General features: G+C 43.0%; 1 protein-coding gene across 1 annotated transcript in view; it reads left to right on the forward strand.

The window, feature by feature from the left end:
- LOC106571159 (protein eva-1 homolog A) overlaps nucleotides 1-23,667 on the forward strand; it is a 171,003-nt gene that overhangs the window by 29,207 nt on the left and 118,129 nt on the right. The window contains exons 2-3 of the mRNA XM_014143899.2: nucleotides 16,443-16,666; nucleotides 21,623-21,746. Of these exons, the coding sequence (XP_013999374.1) occupies nucleotides 16,443-16,666; nucleotides 21,623-21,746 (348 nt within the window). The remainder of the gene's footprint in view (nucleotides 1-16,442; nucleotides 16,667-21,622; nucleotides 21,747-23,667) is intronic.

Below are 23,667 nucleotides of genomic sequence, written 5' to 3' on the forward strand. Positions count from 1 at the left end.
AAATTGTGGTTTAACCCCTGATACCGGACTTTAAAAGGGAAATTGTGGTTTCACCCATTTGGAGACACAGGAAAATGCTTTGGAAGTGCCCAGGAGGGAATTGGGAGGGTCAAATAGTAACTCACTCACTCACCAGTGAGTAGGCGGGTTGCCTGGATCGTCTGTGGCCCTTACTGGAGGTTTAGTGTAGAAGCAAGGCTCAGGGTCTGCCATACCAAACTATAGTCCACTTTTTCAGTTATTAATGCCATGCAAGGTTCAACCTCATGTGAGTAAGCCCCCTCAGCTGATCCCTACACACATCTGTGGTTGGATGGGAGGGATGTGTGTGTGCGAGAGAAATAAGTGTGTGTGCACGTGGGGGAATCAGGAGTGGATTGGAGGGTGGGCATAAGCCAACCCAAATCAACACCCCCTACCTCGTGAGCTAGAACCATTTATTCTGTCACTATACACATAAACACAAACTAACACACCACACATTATTGGTGGCTGTCTTGTGTCAATGAAACCATGAGATCAGCCTCAGGAACTGTACAAAACTAATCCAGAATGTGGCCACTCTGGCCACGGTGGAACTAGCCTCACTGGTGTATAGTAAGTAGTAGTAGCAGAAATAATAGTAATAGAAATAGCAGCAGTAGTAGCAGTAGTAGTAGAAGTAGCAGTAGTAGTAGTAGTAGAAATAGCAGCAGTAACAGTAGTGGTAGTAGAAATAGTAGTAGCAGTAGTAGTAGAAATGACAGTAGTAGTAGCAGCAGTAGTAGCAGTAGTAGTAGTAGTGGTAGTAGAAATAGCAGCAATAGCAGTAGTAGTAGAAATAGCAGTAGTAGTAGTAGTAGTAGTAAAAATAGTAGTAGTAGTAGCAGTAGTAGAAATAGCAGTAGTAGCAGTAGTAGAAATAGCAGCAGTAACAGTAGTAGCAGTAGTAGAAATAGCAGCAGTAACAGTAGTAGTAGTAGCAGTAGTAGAAATAGCAGTAGTAGTAGTAGTAGCAGCAGTAGTAGAAGTGGTAGTAGAAATAGCAGCAATAGCAGTAGTAGTAGCAGTAGTAGTAAAAATAGCAGCAATAGCAGTAGTAGTAGCAGTAGTAGTAAAAATAGTAGTAGTAGTAGTAGCAGTAGTAGAAATAGCAGCAGTAACAGTAGTAGTAGTAGCAGTAGTAGAAATAGCAGCAGTAACAGTAGTAGTAGTAGCAGTAGCAGTGAGTAGAAATAGCAGCAGCAGTAGTAGTAGTAGAAATAGCAGCAGTAACAGTAGTAGTAGGAGCAGCAGTAGTAGAAATAGCAGCAGTAGTAGCAGTAGTAGAAATAGCAGCAGTAACAGTAGTAGCAGTAGTAGAAATAGCAGAAGTAGTAGTAGCAGTAGTAGTAGCAGTAGTAGAAATATCAGCAATAACAGTAGTAGTAGAAGCAGTAGCAGTAGTAGTAGTAGTAGTAGTATTAGAAGCAGTAGCAGTAACAGTATTAGAAATAGCAGCAGTAACAGTAGTAGTAGTGGTAGTAGAAATAGCAGCAATAGCAGTAGTAGTAGCAGTAGTAGTAAAAATAGTAGTAGTAGTAGTAGCAGTAGTAGAAATAGCAGCAGTAACAGTAGTAGTAGTAGCAGTAGTAGAAATAGCAGCAGTAACAGTAGTAGTAGTAGCAGTAGCAGTAGTAGAAATAGCAGCAGCAGTAGTAGTAGTAGAAATAGCAGCAGTAACAGTAGTAGTAGGAGCAGCAGTAGTAGAAATAGCAGCAGTAGTAGCAGTAGTAGAAATAGCAGCAGTAACAGTAGTAGCAGTAGTAGAAATAGCAGAAGTAGTAGTAGCAGTAGTAGTAGCAGTAGTAGAAATATCAGCAATAACAGTAGTAGTAGAAGCAGTAGCAGTAGTAGTAGTAGTAGTAGTATTAGAAGCAGTAGCAGTAACAGTATTAGAAATAGCAGCAGTAACAGTAGTAGTAGTGGTAGTAGAAATAGCAGCAATAGCAGTAGTAGTAGCAGTAGTAGTAAAAATAGTAGTAGTAGTAGTAGCAGTAGTAGAAATAGCAGCGGTAACAGTAGTAGTAGTAGCAGTAGTAGAAATAGCAGCAGTAACAGTAGTAGTAGTAGCAGTAGCAGTAGTAGAAATAGCAGCAGCAGTAGTAGTAGTAGAAATAGCAGCAGTAACAGTAGTAGTAGGAGCAGCAGTAGTAGAAATAGCAGCAGTAGTAGCAGTAGTAGAAATAGCAGCGGTAACAGTAGTAGCAGTAGTAGAAATAGCAGAAGTAGTAGTAGCAGTAGTAGTAGCAGTAGTAGAAATATCAGCAATAACAGTAGTAGTAGAAGCAGTAGCAGTAGTAGTAGTAGTAGTAGTATTAGAAGCAGTAGCAGTAACAGTATTAGAAATAGCAGCAGTAACAGTAGTAGTAGTGGTAGTAGAAATAGCAGCAATAGCAGTAGTAGTAGCAGTAGTAGTAGAAATAGCAGTAGTAGTAGTAGTAGTAAAAATAGTAGTAGCAGTAGTAGTAGTAGTAGTAGTAGTAGTAGTAGTAGTAGTAGTAGAGATTGCAGCAGTAACAGTAGAAATAGCAGCAGTAACAGTAGTAGCAGTAGCAGTAGTAGAAATAGCAGCAGCAGTAGTAGTAGAAATAGCAGCAGTAACAGTAGTAGTAGGAGCAGCAGTAGTAGAAATAGCAGTAGTAGTAGGAGCAGTAGTAGAAATAGCAGAAGTAGTAGTAGCAGTAGTAGAAATATCAGCAATAACAGTAGTAGTAGAAGCAGTAGTAGTAGTAGTATTAGAAGCAGTAGCAGTAACAGTAGTAGAAATAGCAGCAGTAACAGTAGTAGTAGTGGTAGTAGAAATAGCAGCAATAGCAGTAGTAGTAGCAGTAGTAGTAGAAGTAGTAGTAGTAGTAAAAATAGTAGTAGCAGTAGTAGAAATAGCAGCAGTAACAGTAGTAGTAGTAGCAGCAGTAGTAGAAATAGCAGCAATAACAGTAGTAGTAGCAGTAGTAGTAGAGATTGCAGCAGTAACAGTAGTAGCAGTAGTAGAAATAGCAGTAGTAGTAGCAGTAGCAGTAGTAGAAATAGCAGCAGTAACAGTAGAAGTAGTAGAAATGGCAGCAGTAACAGTAGTGGTAGTAGAAATAGCAGCAGTAACAGTAGTAGTAGTAGTAGAAATAGCAGCAGTAACATTTGTAGTAGTAGTGGTGGTAGTAGTAGATATAGCAGTAGTTACAGTAGTAGTAGTAGTAGTAGTAGAAATAGCAGCAGTAACAGTAGTAGTAGTAGAAATAGCAGTAGTAGTGGTAGTAGAAATAGCAGCAGTAACAGTAGTGGTAGTAGAAATAGCAGCAGTAACATTTGTAGTAGTGTTGGTGGTAGTAGTAGAAATAGCAGTAGTTACAGTAGTAGTAGTAGTAGAAATAGCAGCAGTAACAGTAGTAGTAGTAGAAATAGCAGCAGTAACAGTAGTAGTAGTAGTAGAAATAGCAGCAGTAACAGTAGTAGTAGTAGTAGTAGAAATAGCAGCAGTAACAGTAGTAGTAGTAGTAGAAATAGCAGCAGTAACAGTAGTAGTAGTGGTAGTAGAAATAGCAGCAGTAACAGTAGTGGTAGTAGAAATAGTAGTAGCAGTAGTAGTAGAAATGACAGTAGTAGTAGCAGCAGTAGTAGCAGTAGTAGTAGTAGTGGTAGTAGAAATAGCAGCAATAGCAGTAGTAGTAGAAATAGCAGTAGTAGTAGTAGTAGTAGTAAAAATAGTAGTAGTAGTAGCAGTAGTAGAAATAGCAGTAGTAGCAGTAGTAGAAATAGCAGCAGTAACAGTAGTAGCAGTAGTAGAAATAGCAGCAGTAACAGTAGTAGTAGTAGCAGTAGTAGAAATAGCAGTAGTAGTAGTAGTAGCAGCAGTAGTAGAAGTGGTAGTAGAAATAGCAGCAATAGCAGTAGTAGTAGCAGTAGTAGTAAAAATAGCAGCAATAGCAGTAGTAGTAGCAGTAGTAGTAAAAATAGTAGTAGTAGTAGTAGTAGCAGTAGTAGAAATAGCAGCAGTAACAGTAGTAGTAGTAGCAGTAGTAGAAATAGCAGCAGTAACAGTAGTAGTAGTAGCAGTAGCAGTAGTAGAAATAGCAGCAGCAGTAGTAGTAGTAGAAATAGCAGCAGTAACAGTAGTAGTAGGAGCAGCAGTAGTAGAAATAGCAGCAGTAGTATCCGTAGTAGAAATAGCAGCAGTAACAGTAGTAGCAGTAGTAGAAATAGCAGAAGTAGTAGTAGCAGTAGTAGTAGCAGTAGTAGAAATATCAGCAATAACAGTAGTAGTAGAAGCAGTAGCAGTAGTAGTAGTAGTAGTAGTAGTATTAGAAGCAGTAGCAGTAACAGTATTAGAAATAGCAGCAGTAACAGTAGTAGTAGTGGTAGTAGAAATAGCAGCAATAGCAGTAGTAGTAGCAGTAGTAGTAAAAATAGTAGTAGTAGTAGTAGCAGTAGTAGAAATAGCAGCAGTAACAGTAGTAGTAGTAGCAGTAGTAGAAATAGCAGCAGTAACAGTAGTAGTAGTAGCAGTAGCAGTAGTAGAAATAGCAGCAGCAGTAGTAGTAGTAGAAATAGCAGCAGTAACAGTAGTAGTAGGAGCAGCAGTAGTAGAAATAGCAGCAGTAGTAGCAGTAGTAGAAATAGCAGCAGTAACAGTAGTAGCAGTAGTAGAAATAGCAGAAGTAGTAGTAGCAGTAGTAGTAGCAGTAGTAGAAATATCAGCAATAACAGTAGTAGTAGAAGCAGTAGCAGTAGTAGTAGTAGTAGTAGTATTAGAAGCAGTAGCAGTAACAGTATTAGAAATAGCAGCAGTAACAGTAGTAGTAGTGGTAGTAGAAATAGCAGCAATAGCAGTAGTAGTAGCAGTAGTAGTAGAAATAGCAGTAGTAGTAGTAGTAGTAAAAATAGTAGTAGCAGTAGTAGTAGTAGTAGTAGTAGTAGTAGTAGTAGTAGCAGTAGTAGTAGTAGAGATTGCAGCAGTAACAGTAGAAATAGCAGCAGTAACAGTAGTAGCAGTAGCAGTAGTAGAAATAGCAGCAGCAGTAGTAGTAGAAATAGCAGCAGTAGTAGCAGTAGTAGTAGGAGCAGCAGTAGTAGAAATAGCAGTAGTAGTAGGAGCAGTAGTAGAAATAGCAGAAGTAGTAGTAGCAGTAGTAGAAATACCAGCAATAACAGTAGTAGTAGAAGCAGTAGCAGTAGTAGTAGTAGTATTAGAAGCAGTAGCAGTAACAGTAGTAGAAATAGCAGCAGTAACAGTAGTAGTAGTGGTAGTAGAAATAGCAGCAATAGCAGTAGTAGTAGCAGTAGTAGTAGAAGTAGTAGTAGTAGTAAAAATAGTAGTAGCAGTAGTAGAAATAGCAGCAGTAACAGTAGTAGTAGTAGCAGCAGTAGTAGAAATAGCAGCAATAACAGTAGTAGTAGCAGTAGTAGTAGAGATTGCAGCAGTAACAGTAGTAGCAGTAGTAGAAATAGCAGTAGTAGTAGCAGTAGCAGTAGTAGAAATAGCAGCAGTAACAGTAGAAGTAGTAGAAATGGCAGCAGTAACAGTAGTGGTAGTAGAAATAGCAGCAGTAACAGTAGTAGTAGTAGTAGAAATAGCAGCAGTAACATTTGTAGTAGTAGTGGTGGTAGTAGTAGATATAGCAGTAGTTACAGTAGTAGTAGTAGTAGTAGTAGTAGTAGTAGAAATAGCAGCAGTAACAGTAGTAGTAGTAGAAATAGCAGTAGTAGTGGTAGTAGAAATAGCAGCAGTAACAGTAGTGGTAGTAGAAATAGCAGCAGTAACATTTGTAGTAGTGTTGGTGGTAGTAGTAGAAATAGCAGTAGTTACAGTAGTAGTAGTAGTAGAAATAGCAGCAGTAACAGTAGTAGTAGTAGAAATAGCAGCAGTAACAGTAGTAGTAGTAGTAGAAATAGCAGCAGTAACAGTAGTAGTAGTAGTAGTAGAAATAGCAGCAGTAACAGTAGTAGTAGTAGTAGTAGAAATAGCAGCAGTAACAGTAGTAGTAGTGGTAGTAGAAATAGCAGCAGTAACATTTGTAGTAGTAGTAGTGGTGGTAGTAGTAGATATAGCAGTAGTTACAGTAGTAGTAGTAGTAGAAATAGCAGTAGTAGTGGTAGTAGAAATAGCAGCAGTAACAGTAGTGGTAGTAGAAATAGCAGCAGTAACATTTGTAGTGGTATTAGTAGATATAGCAGTAGTTACAGTAGTAGTAGTAGAAATTGCAGCAGTAACAGTAGTAGTAGTAGAAATAGCAGTAGTAACAGTAGTGGTAGTAGTGGTAGTAGAAATAGCAGCAGTTACAGTAGTGGTTGTAGAAATAGCAGCAGTAACAGTTGTGGTAGTAGAAATAGCAGCAGTAACATTTGTAGTGGTATTGGTGGTAGTAGTAGAAGTAGTAGTAGCAGTAGTAGTAGTTGTAGAAATAGCAGTAGTTACAGTAGTAGTAGTAGAAATAGCAGTAGTTACAGTAGTAGTAGTAGTAGAAATAGCAGCAGTAACAGTGGTAGTAGAAATAGCAGCAGTTACAGTAGTAGAAATAGCAGCAGTTACAGTAGTAGTAGAAGTGGTAGTAGTAGAAATTGCAGCTGTTACAGTGGTAGTAGAAGTAGCAGCAGAAACAGTTGTAGTGGTATTTGAAATAGTAGTAGTAACAGTAGTGGTAGTAGAAATAGCAGCAGTAACAGTTGTAGTAGTATTGGTAGTAGTAGAAATAGCAGTAGTTACAGTAGTAGTGGTAGTAGAAGCAGTAGTAGTAGAAGTGGTAGTAGTAGAAATAGCAGTAGTTACAGTAGTAGAAATAGCAGCATTAACAGTAGTAGAAATAGCAGCAGTAACAGTTGTGGTAGTAGAAATAGCAGCAGTAACTGTAGTAGTAGTAGAAATAGCAGCAGTAACAGTAGTAGTAGTGGTAGTAGAAATAGCAGCAGTAACAGTTGTAGTAGTAGAAATAGCAGCAGTAACAGTAGTAGTATTAGTGGTAGTAGAAATAGCAGCTGTTACAGTAGTAGTAGCAGCAGAAACTGTTGTAGTAGTAGAAATAGCAGTAGTTACAGTAGTAGTAGTAGTATAAATAGCAGCAGTAACAGTAGTATTAGTGGTAGTAGAAATAGCAGCAGTTACAGTAGCAGTAGTAGAAATAGCAGTGGTAGTGGTAGTAGTAGAAATAGCAGCTGTTACAGTAGTAGTAGACGTAGCAGCAGAAACTGTTGTGGTAGTTGAAGTAGTAGTAGTAGTAACAGTAGTGGTAGTAGAAATAGCAGCAGTAACAGTAGTAGTATTAGTGGTAGTAGAAATAGCAGCTGTTACAGTAGTAGTAGACGTAGCAGCAGAAACTGTTGTAGTAGTAGAAATAGCAGTAGTTACAGTAGTAGTAGTAGTATAAATAGCAGCAGTAACAGTAGTAGTATTAGTGGTAGTAGAAATAGCAGCAGTTACAGTAGCAGTAGTAGAAATAGCAGTGGTAGTGGTAGTAGTAGAAATAGCAGCTGTTACAGTAGTAGTAGACGTAGCAGCAGAAACTGTTGTGGTAGTTGAAATAGTAGTAGTAGTAGTAGCAGTAACAGTAGTAGCAGCAGTAGTTGCATTGTCTATATATACAGGACCATTGAATGTATTAATTATCACAAATCATTTGTGATTAACAACATAATTCCATCCTATTGAAATGAATGTGAATGTAGAATCTCTCCGATATTCTGGTCTGTTGGAGTCCCATATCATCTCCCCCTCCATACACTTCATGAACCTGTCAGCCTGTCTATGTTTAGATAACCTAAACCAATACACTCCTACTTAATCACACAGGAGTGTAGTTTACCTAACCTTACACTTAGTGCTGGAGGGGATAGCAGTGCATGGGGAGTTATGACCACAGTATGATTCAGGAGCTCTGCAGCCCAGACATGGGTCTATTTCATTTCCACAAAATGTAGCAAAATGTTTTATTGGACAGGTTTTGGTAGTCTCTCCTTGTTTCAGTTTGTTTTCTTCCATTTGATGCCTAATGAATATGATTGAAGTGTTAATGTTTTTAAACATGATCATGAATTTGGATGTTATATAATCAAACATCTGTATTCTAGATTAAAAGAAAAGAAAAGCCAGTTAGGGATGGGGCCAAGCTCTGTAAGGCTGGTTCTGTGGCCAATGGATAGAACCATGGTCAGGGACTAATTACTAACAAGGCCTAAAGCCACCGGCCCTTGTGGCCTTTCTACTGCCACATCTCTTTCTCTCTCTCTCACTCTTTCTCTCCCTCTCGTGTAAATGCCTAATGCACCAAGATGATAACCTTATAATCTATTCTCACAACAACAACAAAACAATCTGAAAAAACGATACTTATCCCTTCAACTATCCCTTTAAGATGTATATTAATTATGTTGTATGTCATTTTTGGGGTGGTAAAATGTTTCGCAATGTTTGATACTGTGTGCTCTATGAAGTTGTTGCTTGAGGAACATGCATTATTGACTGTTTTATTGAGTACTAAAGTCAACCATATGATAAAATCTTACTAGTACCCTGTTATCAGTGCTGCATTAATCCTCTGTAGCAGAGAACCCAGCAGAGTGTCTACTGCATAGGTTACTTTTGAGCTGAGTTCTCCAATGGGAAACAGTGGCATCTTTCAAACAGAGGAGAAAGCCCTGAGTAGAGAGTAATACCTAGCCTAGCAGGCAGACAGTGCAGTTAGAGACATCCCTCACTCCCTCCCTGCCTCCCCACCACACCACTGCTCATACCAGAGAGCACATCTCTATGCATTCCAGTTTGTAGCTGACACCTCTGCATAGTGGAGGGACAGCCAGGGATTTTGCAATGTGTCCTGCTGTTGTTTTTTTAATTAGTTGATCATATTTGACTTTTTTACATTCGGACACACATATGTAGTAAACAATCTATGCACACCTCTCTCTTGCTTTCTTTCTCTCTCTCACACACACACCCACATCACACACACCCACCGACCCACACCACACCACACCACACCGCAGGCAAGGGGATATATTGGCCTACACACACTCTCCCCTCATATTTACTCTCTGAGCTGAATCATGAGGAAAGCATGGATTCAACATCTCTTTGGACCTGCTGTAGGACCGCATCTAATCAGTGAGTCCTGAACAGGAAGTCTCTGTGTGATTGGCTGGGGGGTAGGAACCCATGTTGACACAACACAGTGGTTTGTCCCTAATCTCAGCCTTACCTGACCCCTCTAACGCCGGGGTTAGGCCGCGGGGCCATCACATAACCGCAAATGAGGAACTAATTACCTCCTCGGGTTTTCAGCGTTGTGATAGGCTTATGGGGATGGAAGATCACATGACGTGGTGGAAGCCCAATTACGGTTAATCCCTGTCACATGACTTGGGGGTTATGACATGGTGTGTTATGAGGGGAAGCTACAACTCTGCACCAGCTATTTTAGGGCTGGTTAAGTTGTCATGCCCCATGCATATGATATGCCCAGACTACCTGCTTGTGTACACAATTCATGCATTATATATCTTGTGAATTGACCTGGAGTCATTTGCTTACCGGTATCCTGCAGATGACTGGATTGAGGATGTCGTTCCGTTGCATATGTAAATGTCGCTGGTTTATTAAGCTACCATGATGAGTAGTAGCCTTGCCTGAGAAACTGAAGACTTGCCTTAGCTCCCAGACCTGATGATTTTACCTCAGACTGCGAACACACACAGGATGTTGAGGTAAAGTCAAGCCCTGGACCTCCTCTCCTTCTTCACCCCACATAACCACCATCATTGATAACCTCCTCTCCTTCCTCACCCCACATAACCACCATCATTGATAACCTCCTCTCCTTCCTCACCCCACATAACCACCATCATTGATAACCTCCTCTCCTTCCTCACCCCACATAACCACCATCATTGATAACCTCCTCTCCTTCCTCACCCCACATAACCACCATCATTCATAACCTCCTCGCCTTCCTCACCCCACATAACCACCATCATTCATAACCTCCTCTCCTTCCCCACCCCACATAACCACCATCATTCATAACCTCCTCGCCTTCCTCACCCCACATAACCACCATCATTCATAATGGGCTTGGTGCTTTTGTGAAGGAGAACTCCCGAGTGGCACAGCGGTCTAAGGCACTGCATCTCAGTGCTAGAGGCATCACTACAGACCCTGGTTCGATTCCAGGCTATATCACAACCGGCCGTGATTGTGAGTCCCATAGGGTGGCGCACAATAGGCCCAGTATCGTCCGGGTTAGGGTTTGGCAGGGGTAGGCCGTCATTGCAAATAAGACATTTATTTATGTTTTAATCTAGAGAAGGAGTTAGGATGGCCCCAAATGAAAAAGGAGAGAGAGATGTGTGTCTGTGTTTCCCCCCCGGTGGCATTGTCCAGGCTGTCCCTCAGAGCGACGCATGTCATTGGCTACCTGGTTTACACAGGTGTCTTAACCCCGCCTGATTGTTAGTCATGAAAGGGGGCGTCAATCAACAGGTGGAGGGTTAACAGAGGGGGGTGGAACAATACGTACAAAAAGTGGAAAAGTGCTCCGGGGGCGTTTATGAGATAATCTGTTTGCTTTTACCCACAATCCCACAGGACAAGATGGAGGAAGGTGTTGCAGTGTGTCTTGTGGTTCAGAAACAGTTGCTTAAGGAACGAGTAAAAAACTGTTTAGTTAGTAACCCACCCCTTCACCTTTGAGAAAGTCCTTTACCAGTTGTCAAAACTGCTTGAAATAACTAAATTGCGTCCAGTTCCGGTTACAAACTGTTTGCAAATGCAAAGGTGTAATTTCAACTAGATTTTCCTGCTGGGTTGTTGGATAAAGTCTGGATATTTCTTGTTAGTGTTGGTGTGACTTGTACTTTATCGTTTCATTCCTCTGTTTGTCCCTCTCCCTCTCACTTGTCCCTCACATGCATGGTAGTTGCCACAGTTTCCATGTGGCACCCAGCTCAGTGGCAGGAGGGGTATAGGGCTGGCAGTGCACATGCTCTATCATGGTTTTGGCCTGGGTCCAGGACAAGGCCTAATACTCAGACCAAATAGACGTGTCTTATGCTCAGTGGGCAAAACCGGTTACAATAACATCAGACTGACGTCATGGTCAGGTTGTAGTCTGAATGTAAAAGGACGTTTTTTAGACTGTTTAGCATCCAGAAAAAGACGCCTTTACCTGGTTGTATCAGCCACTTAAACAAGACAACAATCACGATATGACGTCTTTCCAGGCGCCTTGATTTCTTCATGGAGAACTCCGTTCAATAGGTCTTTATTTTCCCTGAAGGGCTAAAAAATGTCTTTAAATGGTTGTAATCTGACATTGTATATCAGAAAAATACTTTTGCCCGCTGGGTAACTGTGGAGAAGAATGAGTTCAGTGTAAGGTTGTGTTCGTTGCCACGGCAGCCACCCTGGTTGTGTTGTTGTTTGTGTGTGTGGTCCTGTCAGGGGAAATGCCAAGTTCACCCGCTCTGGAATGCAGCAGACAGGGCTATGCCAGCAGGTGTGTGTGTGTGTGTGTGTGTGTGTGTGAAGTTACTTAGTTCCAAGTGTGTGCACTTCAGACCAGGCTAACTTAGCTTTGCGTTTTATGATCAAAGAGGTCGTTCTATACCTGACTCTGCAAAGCTCTCTGGCCTTAAAAGGCATCGCCATTAAAGCTTAAGTAGCTTACTGTAATAGTTAAAAGCATTGAAGTCAAATTTTCCTGCTTTCATTTTTTTTAGATAAGGCAGTGTCAATAGAACAGTGAAAGAACAGAGGCTGCGCTGGGCACCACTGTTGTCTAATTATGTCCCGGTGTTGACTCTTTCAGCTATCCGAGTTTCATGACCACACTCTATGGAACTACTGCACTGTTAGAGGTAACCATGGTAAAAAGGTGTGTGTGTGTGTGTGTGTGTGTCACTGTGTATGGAAACAGTTCCTACTTCCTCTAATGTACCTGTAGTGTTTGCGAAGCACTCAACAGTGGAAACATTTGACATATTGATGTTGAGCTGGCTGAATCAAACTGGTAATTTTTTTTTACCTTAATTTTCCAAGCAAAGTTTTGTACCAATGGATTGCTTACAGCCTTAAAATGGCTCCTTGTTTTGGATAAAGACAATTTGATTTTATGAATTTTTCACATGCGCCGAATGCAAAAGGTATGGACTTTACTGTGAAATACTTACTTACGAGCCCTTTCCCAATAATGCAAAGTAAAACATTTTTTTTAAAGGAAATAGTAACACAATAAAATAACAATAAGAAGATTATACAAGGAGTACCGGTACCGAGTCAATGTGCAGGGGTACGAGATAGTTGAGGTAATAGAGTTGAAGTCAGAAGTTTAAATACACCTTACCCAAATACATTTAAACTCAGTTTTTCACAATTTCTGACATTTAGTCCTAGTAAATATTCCCTCTTAGGTCAGTTAGGATCACCACTTTATTTGAAGAATGTGAAATGTCAGAATAATAGTAGAGATAATGATTTATTTCAGCTTTTATTTCTTTCATCACATTCCCCATGGGTCAAAGTTTACATACACATTTACATTTTTGTCATTTAGCAGATGCTCTTATCTGGAGCGACTTACAGTAGTGAGTGCATACATTTCATAAATGATTCCCACTGGTCCCCCGTGGGAATCGAACCCACAACCCTGGCGTTGCAAACACCATGCTCTACCAACTGAGCCACACAGGACCCCACACGGGACCAAATACACTCAATTAGTATTTGGTAGCATTGCCTTTAAATTGTTTAACTTGGGTCAAATGTTTCGGGTAGCCTTCCACAAGCTTCCCACAATAAGTTGGGTCAATTCTGGCCCATTCCTCCTGACAGAGCTGGTGTAACTGAGTCAGGTTTGTACGCCTCTTTGCTTGCACACGCTTTTCAGTTCTGCCCACAAATTTTCTATAGGATTGAGGTCAGGGCTTTGTGATGGCCACTCCAATACCTTGACTTTGTTGTCCTTAATCCATTTTGCCACAACAACACATTTTTCTACCTCATGATGCCATCTATTTTGTGAAGTGCACCAGTCCCTCCTGCAACAAAGCACCCCCACAACATGATGCTGCCACCCCCATGCTTCACGGTTGGGGTGGTGTTCTTTGGCATGCAAGCGTCCCCCTTTTCCCTCCAAACATAACGATGGTCATTATGGCCAAACAGTTCTATTTTTGTTTCATCAGACCAGAGGACATTTCTCCAAAAAGTACGAAATTGGTCCCCATGTGCAGTTGCAAACCGTAGTTTGCCTTGTAATGTCGGTTTTGGAGCAGTGGCTTCTTCTTTGCTGAGCGGCCTTTCAGGTTATGTCGACATAGGACTCGTTTTACTGTGGATATAGATACTTTTGTACCTGTTTCCTCCAGCATCTTCACAAGGTCCTTTGCTGTTGTTCTGGGATTGATTTGCCCTTTTCGCACCAAAGTACGTTCATCTCTAGGAGACAGAACGCGTCTCCTTCCTGAGCGGTATGGCGGCTGCGTGGTCCCATATGGTGTTCAACTTGTGTACTATTGTTTGTACAGATGAACGGGGTACCTTGTGGAGGTCTACCATTTTTTTCTGAGGTCTTGGCTGAGTTCTTTTGATTTTCCCATGATGTCAAGCAAAGAGGCACTGAGTTTGAAGGTAGGCCTTAAAATACATCCACAGGTACACCTCCAATTGACTCAAACGATGTCAGTTAGCCTATCAGAAGCTTCTAAAGCCATGACATAATTTTCTGGAATTTTCCAAGCTGTTTAAAGGCCCAGTCAACTTAGTGTATGTTAATTTCTGACCCACTGGAATAGTGATACAGTGAATTATAAGTGAAATAATCTGTCTGTAAACAATTGTTGGAAAAATTACTTGTGTCATGCACAAAGTAGATGTCCTAACCAACTTGCCAAAACTATAGTTTGTTAACAAGAAATTTGTGGAGTGGTTGAAAAACTAGTTTTAATGATTCCAACCTAAGTTTACGTAAACTTCCGACTTCAGCTGTATGTACATGTAGGTAGGGGTAAAGGTGACTAGGCAATCAAGGTAGACAATAAACAGAGTAGCAGCAGCGTGTGTGTGTCTTCTGTATGTTAGCGTATGTAGTGTGTGGGCATGTGTGCTTTGGATTGTCAGTGTAGGATGTGTGACTGTTTGGGTAGAGTCCAGTGAGTGTGCATAGAGACGGTGCAAGCGAGTGGCTGACTTGGGTGGCTGGAGTCTTTAACAATTTTTAGGGTCTACCTCTGACACCACCTGGTATACATGTCTTGGATGGCTGGGAGCTCGGCCCCAGTGATGTACTGGGCCGTATGACCTACCCTCTGTCGCAACTTATTAGTTGCCATACCAAGCAGTGATGAATCCAGTCAAGATGCTCTCAATGGTGCAGCTGTAGAGCTTTTTGAGGATCTGAGGGCCCATGTCAAATCTTTTTACTCCATCATCCATGTTATATGTTTCGTTAACACTTTTTTCAAAGTAATTTGTCATAAGCTGACACGAACAGTCATGACTGCTTATGACTGCTTATGATAGATGATAAGATCATCGGTATGATAGTTTTATCTAGCCCTTATGGTCGATGGGTTCAAGTAAAGTGGAACATGGGTTTCAAACCTTATTATGGCACAGGGCCTGTATTGAAAACACTTCCCTACTGCCAATAGGCCGATTTCTATTCCAAATGGCAACCTATTCCCTATACAGGGCACTACATTCACCAGAGCCCAATGGAACCCTATTTCCCAAATATTGCACTATGGAACACTATTCCCCATATAGGGCACTACTTTCGACCAGAGCTCTATGGAACCCTATTCCCCATATAGGGCACTGCTTTTGACCAGAGATCCTTGGGACCTGGTCAACAGTAGTGCAATATTCAGAGAATAGGGTATCACTTGAGACTCAGCTTCTGTTTATCTTGACAACTTTTGTCCTGAATGTTCCTCTGCCAGCTGTCAATCACTTGGCTGAATAGTTTCACAAAGAAGGAGGGAAAAAGACACCATATGACAAAGCAGTGCTCCCTCTTTTATCTCCACTCTCCTTCTCGCAGGCAGGAATGTTAATGCTGCTGGTTCTTTGTGATGGGGTTCAGTTCTCCTGACTGACTGACTGACAGGCTGGTGGCTCACAATGACAGAGAATGCTGGCTAACACCGTAATTAGCTATAGCATTCAAAGAGACAGTCTAGACCTGTGAGGTTTCAAGTAAAATAACATTACAAGTGTTTTATGATTGTTTCCCAATAGGCCTATTTCTGTTTTTTCTTTTTTTAAATACACTTTTTAAATATGGAATGCAGTTCAAAACATGGTGGTTGGCTAACTGACACCGAGTCCGAGAAGAGACTCCCTAACGCTAACAAACAAAGGGCTTACCGATGGAGACAGGGTGAGACAAACTCAGGGTTAGCAGACTTAGCACTAGCGCAGGTTAGCTTAGCGAGGGCTTTAGCTCAAGCCTAGGAAGCTCAGATAGCTTTAAATGCTGGGTCTGTTCTTTAGATATGCCTGGAGGCTAACAATGCTAACAGCTAATGACGCTAGGGCCAGGACTTTTAGCGTCTGTGTAGTGCTGTGGTATTCTAGGCCCGGAGCCATGGTTTTTGATATGGTTAAGTGAAGGCAGTCGTTTTGTCAGGGCTTGTTGATGTGTAACATGACTAATGGACCATGGAAACAGGGGGCTCTTCCACAGAAGCTTCCTACTATCTAGACACAAAACCACTTATGCGACCAAATTGGCGCTGCCTCCCTTGACAGGGTGTGTCTGTGTTAACGAACAAAAACAAAATATAGCGCAGATAAGACAACACGCTAGCTCTCTCAATATGACATCATCACCATGAAATTAGGGATTAAATTAAAGGAAGGAGGAGAGTGTTTCTTCCAAGGTGGTCCAACCCAGGCAAGACAAAGCAAAGCTTGCCAGACTGTGTGTGTGATTGGCATTGCTGATTGCATTATTATCCAGTATGTGTTGTGTTCCTCTTTGATGCCAATTGACTGAGATAGAACTGCTGCAGCCGTGTGCCACACATTCTAAGTAAAAGTCTTTCAGGATTCAACACACCCATGGCTTTGTCCATTTGAACATCCTGGGGACTGTGTGTGTGTGTTTCTTTATACTGGGGAGGTGGAGGAGTGAAATGTCTCCTATTCAGATAATCTTTGTTTGTAGTGAATGATCTCCTATTCATAGTGTCTTTTGTTTGTAGTATGATTTTAGGCTTTGCATTCCAGATTGTCTTTAATGCAGTCACGCTGCACTGAGGATCAGATCCCACAACACCTGTAGATGTGATTAGCATCTCAGGAAATACACATTGACATGATACAGCAATCTGCTGAAAAGATTACCTGGAACACCACTTAAGAGTTGATGGACTGTAAATAGGTGTAGGTGTGCAGCTGTTTTCGTGGTAACCATGGTGTTTTTCTCATCTCCTAGGTTACCTGTCCAAAGTGTTGAGGAACTACACCGAGCAGGCGTGCGACGGCGACTTCCTGTCGGTCCGCTGCCCGCCCCGCACCACCATCACCGTCCAATCGGCTTTCTACGGCAGGAAAGGCCCCTCCCACCCCCAGCAGTGCCCGTCCTACCAGAGATACACCCTTGTAGGGACACACCCACTGGAGGATGACACATATTGTTACATGTCCACTGCACTACAGGTAACCATACACACCCCATGTACTTTAATGCTCCTCTCTGCCACTAGTACAGTAACGACAGTCATTCAATAATGCTCATCTTCTGCTTTAGTCAGATCAGGGCTCATATCCATAAAGCATCTCAGAAAAGGAGTGCTGATTTAGGATCACTTTTAGCTATTAGATCACAATGAATAGGAATGGAAGGACAGGGAGAACCAGATCCTATTATTTTATTTAACTAGGCAAGTCAGTTAAGAACAAATTCTTATTTACAATGACAGCCCAGGAACAGTGGGTTAACTGCCTTGTTCAGGGGCAGAACGACAGATTTTTACCTTGTTAGCTCGGGGATTCAATCTAGCAACCTTTCAGTTACTGGCCCAACGCTCTAACCACTAGGCTACCTGCTCTAACCACTAGGCTTCTTGCTCTAACCACTAGGCTACCTGCTCTAACCGCTAGGATGCCAGCTCTAACCGCTAGGCTGCCAGCTCTAACCGCTAGGCTGCCTGCTCTAACCGCTAGGCTGCCTGCTCTAACCGCTAGGCTGCCTGCTCTAACCGCTAGGCTGCCTGCTCTAACCGCTAGGCTACCTGCTCTAATCGCTAGGCTACCTGCTCTAACCGCTAGGCTACCTGCTCTAACCGCTAGGCTACCTGCTCTAATCGCTAGGCTACCTGCTCTAATCGCTAGGCTACCTGCTCTAATCGCTAGGCTACCTGCTCTAACCGCTAGGCTACCTGCCACCTCATCTTAGATCAGTACTCTGGGATGCTTTTTGAATACAGACCCATGCCTTTGAAACTAGCTATAATGCTCTGGGAATTTCAGAGAAGGTTGCACCCTTCTCACTTTCTCATGTATTCCCTCCCCCTTATGGATCCTCATTCACCACATCCCTCCCTCCATCTCAACAGAGCCTGTCGTTGTTTGGCACCTAAAGCCGTCTGACAAACTTCCAGAAAGAAAAAGCCTCCACACAACAAGGGTTAAAACCCAGGCAATGCCAATGCCGCCACCGCTGATTGCGTAACGCTTTGTGTGAGAATGTTTTCCGGCAAGTGACACACTTTAAGGAGAAGGCATGGAGAGGCAGTCCCAGCCAGCCCTGCTACACAAAGCCGTTTCATTGAGTCTTTGCCACGACATCCCCATCTTAAATTGATTGGGGGTGCAACGAATAGACTGAAGGCCTCCTTTTGTGTGGGGGGTACACACACACACCCACTCCTGTCCTTTCAGAGTTCTGTTGCCCTCGTCTCCCTCCCACTTTATCTCAAAATAGCTGAATGACGATCGTGAGCGCTAAGCTTCAGATCTAGAGAAGGTGCCCAAATGAGAGAAACCAATCCAGAGGCCCTCAGTTGCAATCACTTGGTACTAGAGTGTAGCAACTTTGCTCAATGCAATTCTTGTCTGTTCCAACAACATCTCGAAAGAAACAATTGATGTGATGGTAGCAGTTTTAATCCCGATATCAAAAGCTTTAATATAAAGAGCTTTGAAGACCGGTAGATACGAAATCACAAGCTTCTGTACTTTTTCCCATATCCTATCCCTGGCCATTATGTCTCCTTAATGACGCGTGATGACATGACATAAACGTCAGCGTGCTTGAGATTTATGATCTGGCAGCTTCGGCAGCAGTACACATATGCCAGGAGAACACTGGGAGGTTGTCTTCTACACGCCAGAACTCTGGGAGGTTGTCTTCTACACACAGGAACAACATTGGGAGGTTGTCTTCTACACTCCAGAACTCTGGGAGGTTGTCTTCTACACGCCAGAACACTGGGAGGTTGTCTTCTACACGCCAGAAATCTGGGAGGTTGTCTTCTACATACCAGAACAACACTGGGAGGTTGTCTTCTACACACCAGAACAACTCTGGGAGGTTGACTTCTACACACCAGAACACTGGGAGGTTGTCTTCTACACGCCAGAACACTGGGAGGTTGTCTTCTACACTCCAGAACTCTGGGAGGTTGTCTTCTACACTCCAGAACTCTGGGAGGTTGTCTTCTACACTCCAGAACTCTGGGAGGTTGTCTTCTACATACCAGAACAACACTGGGAGGTTGTCTTCTACATACCAGAACACTGGGAGGTTGACTTCTACACATCAGAACAACACTGGGAGGTTGTCTTCTACACATCAGAACAACACTGGGAGGTTGTCTTCTACATACCAGAACACTGGGAGGTTGACTTCTACATACCAGAACACTGGGAGGTTGACTTCTACACATCAGAACAACACTGGGAGGTTGTCTTCTACATACCAGAACACTGGGAGGTTGACTTCTACACATCAGAACAACACTGGGAGGTTGTCTTCTACACATCAGAACAACACTGGGAGGTTGTCTTCTATATGCCAGAACTCTGGGAGGTTGTATTCTACACACAGGAACAACACTGGGAGGTTGTATTCTACACACAGGAACAACACTGGGAGGTTGTATTCTACACACAGGAACAACACTGGGAGGTTGTATTCTACACACCAGAACACTGGGAGGTTGTCTTCTACACACCAGAACTCTGGGAGGTTGTCTTCTATACGCCAGAACACTGGGAGGTTGTCTTCTACACACCAGAACACTGGGAGGTTGTCTTCTACACACCAGAACACTGGGAGGTTGTCTTCTACACACCAGAACACTGGGAGGTTGTCTTCTACACACCAGAACACTGGGAGGTTGTCTTCTACACACCAGAACACTGGGAGGTTGTCTTCTACACACCAGAACACTGGGAGGTTGTCTTCTACACACCAGAACACTGGGAGGTTGTCTTCTACACACCAGGAGAACTCTGGGAGGTTGTCTTCTTCACGTCTGTTTGTTTTAGTGGAAGTCACTGCTCGTGTGCCAGCTTTGCCCAGCAACAGGCACCAATCTACCGATCACAACTCCCACTTCCACACGCAATCATGAATGGGCGCAGCCCAGCATAAAGATGGCATACGTCAATAGTGTGATCCATTCTGGTAAAAAATTACAGAAACAAAATTATTTAAAATAATTTTTCGATTCACTTCTAGGAAATGGGAATTTGGTCAGGGAGGGAGGGAGGTAGAATTCCTTGTTGTGGAATGTAGTAGAATGTTACTCAGAAAAGAAAGAAAGGTGTGAAGGATTCTGCATGCGCCCCATCCCAAACATTTCAGAATAGTTCATGCATATGTTATGACGACATTTTGTGACGTTTTAGTCTTCGACATGGGTTTCTTCGGCTGTTCGCGCTCACAATGTTTTGTAGGAGGCAAGCCTGTTGTCGGTTGGCGAAATCTATGCTGTTTCGTCTGTGATTGGTCAACAGTAGGGATTCTTCAGTGAAGTGTTTGTTGTCAAATCCTTTTCATGCAAATTTCTTCACTTGAGAAATACTTCACCAGACATCTTAGTTCAATGTAAAATTGGGCATCTAAGATCTCCTTGGCAAAAACATCAATTATTTACAGATTTCTTGAGTTACCTTAGATTAATTAGACTATTTTGAGGCAGACTGGCTATGACGTCTCAAGATGGACAAACGGTACTATTGCCGCTTGTTTTTCAAGTGAAATTCTTTTAAGGGAGTTTGCAAGCACAATCGTTCGGCTAGGCAAAGCATGCTGACGCCTTAAGACTGTGAAATCTGAGCTATTTTTATTTTATTTTTTATTTCACCTTTATTTAACCAGGTAGGCAAGTTGAGAACAAGTTCTCATTTACAATTGCGACCTGGCCAAGATAAAGCAAGCAGTTTGACACATACAACAACACAGAGTTACACATGGAGTAAAACAAACATACAGTCAATAATATAGTAGAAAAATAAGTCTATATACAAAGTGAGCAAATGAGGTGAGATAAGGGAGGTAAAGGCAAAAAAGGCCATGGTGGCGAAGTAAATACAATATAGCAAGTAAAACACTGGAATGGTAGATTTGCAGTGGAAGAAAGTGAAAAGTAGAAATAGAAATAATGGGGTGCAAAGGAGCTAAATAAATAAATAAATAAATACAGTAGGAGAAGTAGTTGTTTGGGCTAAGTTATAGATGGGCTATGTACAGGTGCAGTAATCTGTGAGCTGCTCTGACAGCTGGTGCTTAAAGCTAGTGAGGGAGAAAGCTGGAGTGTAGAACTGTTCCCATGGCCTGGGAGGAGAAGGAGATGTCAGGAAGCTGGAGTGTAGAACTGTTCCCATGGCCTGGGAGGAGAAGGAGATGTCAGGAAGCTGGAGTGTAGAACTGTTCCCATGGCCTGGGAGGAGAAGGAGATGTCAGGAAGCTGGAGTGTAGAACTGTTCCCATGGCCTGGGAGGAGAAGGAGATGTCAGGAAGCTGGAGTGTAGAACTGTTCCCATGGCCTGGGAGGAGAAGGAGATGTCAGGAAGCTGGAGTGTAGAACTGTTCCCATGGCCTGGGAGGAGAAGGAGATGTCAGGAAGCTGGAGTGTAGAACTGTTCCCATGGCCTGGGAGGAGAAGGAGATGTCAGGAAGCTGGAGTGTAGAACTGTTCCCATGGCCTGGGAGGAGAAGGAGATGTCAGGAAGCTGGAGTGTAGAACTGTTCCCATGGCCTGGGAGGAGAAGGAGATGTCAGGAAGCTGGAGTGTAGAACTGTTCCCATGGCCTGGGAGGAGAAGGAGATGTCAGGAAGCTGGAGTGTAGAACTGTTCCCATGGCCTGGGAGGAGAAGGAGATGTCAGGAAGCTGGAGTGTAGAACTGTTCCCATGGCCTGGGAGGAGAAGGAGATGTCAGGAAGCTGGAGTGTAGAACTGTTCCCATGGCCTGGGAGAAGGGGATGGTTAGGGTGTTTGAAGTGGTTTTTGGTTTGTGTGCCCTCCGGCTTGATCATTGTTCTCTCTCTCTCTCTCTCTCGCTCTCTCTCTCGCTCTCTCCATCTCTCTCCTCCTCTCTCTCTCTCTCTCCATCTCTCTCCTCCTCTCTCTCTCTCTCCCTCAATATCTCTCTTTCAATGGTAGAAAATGTTGGATGAGTGCCAGGACCGGAGGATCTGTCAGGTCCTTGTCAGCAGTCGTCTCTTCGGGATGGACCCGTGCCCCAGTAGCAGCAAATACCTCATTGTGTGGTACAAATGCATGCCTAGTAAGTCCCTCCCTCATCACCCCTGAGTTTCTTTATCATTTCTACTCCACCTTATAGTGTCTGTTTCTGTCTTATATATATATATATATATATATATATATCTACACACACACACACACACACACACACACAAAGAAATCCCTGGTGACACTATGAAGGTTTAAATCCCATTCATACTAATGTGCAGAAACAGAAGCCTTGATAATGTGGATGCAGGTTAGCATTTATTGGGATGACTCATGTACTGGAGGCAGCTCTGCATGGTGGTCACTAGCTGGCACACCCACAAAGTCATACAATAAGATTTTAACCTTGACCTTGATCACACCGTTTACCTTATGCCTAACTCTAACTTGAAATTGAGATCAAAAAGCTAATTTCTATTTGAAAACATTTTTACGATATATAGACAATTTTGACTTTGCAGCTGGTCCATCTAGTGGAAATCGCTCTGCCTCTAAGACGAGTCATCCCAATGATTGTCAACCTGCAATGTGGATGTGTTTAGCCATGCACAGGTATTCCACACACAGAGCCCAGTCACATTAACCTGTGACAGCTGAACTCCCTGAAAATCAAAACTATGGACATGGGGGAGTGGAACAGGAATGCAGCGGAGAAGACTGGGACAGGGAATGAGAGAGAGGGAATGAGAGAGAGAGAGATGATTTTCAACCCAACTCTCTCTCCCTCTCTCTTCTTCTGTTTCCATCCCTCCCTCACCCGCTTTCCTTTCAGAGGCAGTGACACCTGCTCGTTGCACCTCACTAAAACCCCACTTAGATCCTACAGAGACATTTCTCTGTCGCCCAGAAGTCATTGGTTAAGTGACAGAGTACAAAAGAGCTGTTGATTGGTCCAGGGTCAGGGTAGTGGAGGGGTCAGTGGAGTGAGTGGCCACTCCCAGTCAGTCTAGTGTGACCACACCACAGCTCAGGAATAACATGACTGGATTTAGCTACTACAACACCCTGGGTGGCTGGGATTACACCACTGGTATTCTGGCTCTGAGAGAAGGGATTACACCACTGGTATTCTGGCTCTGAGGGAAGGGATTACACCACTGGTATTCTGGCTCTGAGAGAAGGGATTACACCACTGGTATTCTGGCTCTGAGAGAAGGGATTACACCACTGGTATTCTGGCTCTAAGAGAAGGGATTACACCACTGGTATTCTGGCTCTGAGGGAAGGGATTACACCACTGGTATTCTGGCTCTGAGGGAAGGGATTACACCACTGGTATTCTGGCTCTGAGAGAAGGGATTACACCACTGGTATTCTGGCTCTGAGAGAAGGGATTACACCACTGGTATTCTGGCTCTGAGAGAAGGGATTACACCACTGGTATTCTGGCTCTGAGAGAAGGGATTACACCACTGGTATTCTGGCTCTGAGGGAAGGGATTACACCACTGGTATTCTGGCTCTGAGAGAAGGGATTACACCACTGGTATTCTGGCTCTGAGAGAAGGGATTACACCACTGGTATTCTGGCTCTGAGGGAAGGGATTACACCACTGGTATTCTGGCTCTGAGAGAAGGGATTACACCACTGGTATTCTGGCTCTGAGAGAAGGGATTACACCACTGGTATTCTGGCTCTGAGAGAAGGGATTACACCACTGGTATTCTGGCTCTGAGAGAAGGGATTACACCACTGGTATTCTGGCTCTGAGAGAAGGGATTACACCACTGGTATTCTGGCTCTGAGAGAAGGGATTACACCACTGGTATTCTGGCTCTGAGAGAAGGGATTACACCACTGGTATTCTGGCTCTGAGAGAAGGGATTACACCACTGGTATTCTGACTCTGAGAGAAGGGATTACACCACTGGTATTCTGGCTGTGAGAGAAGGGATTACACCACTGGTATTCTGGCTCTGAGAGAAGGAGGGAGGGGAAGAAAGATGGATGGGGAG

Source organism: Salmo salar, chromosome ssa15 (genome assembly GCF_905237065.1).
Source record: "Salmo salar chromosome ssa15, Ssal_v3.1, whole genome shotgun sequence".
NCBI lineage: Eukaryota > Metazoa > Chordata > Actinopteri > Salmoniformes > Salmonidae > Salmo > Salmo salar.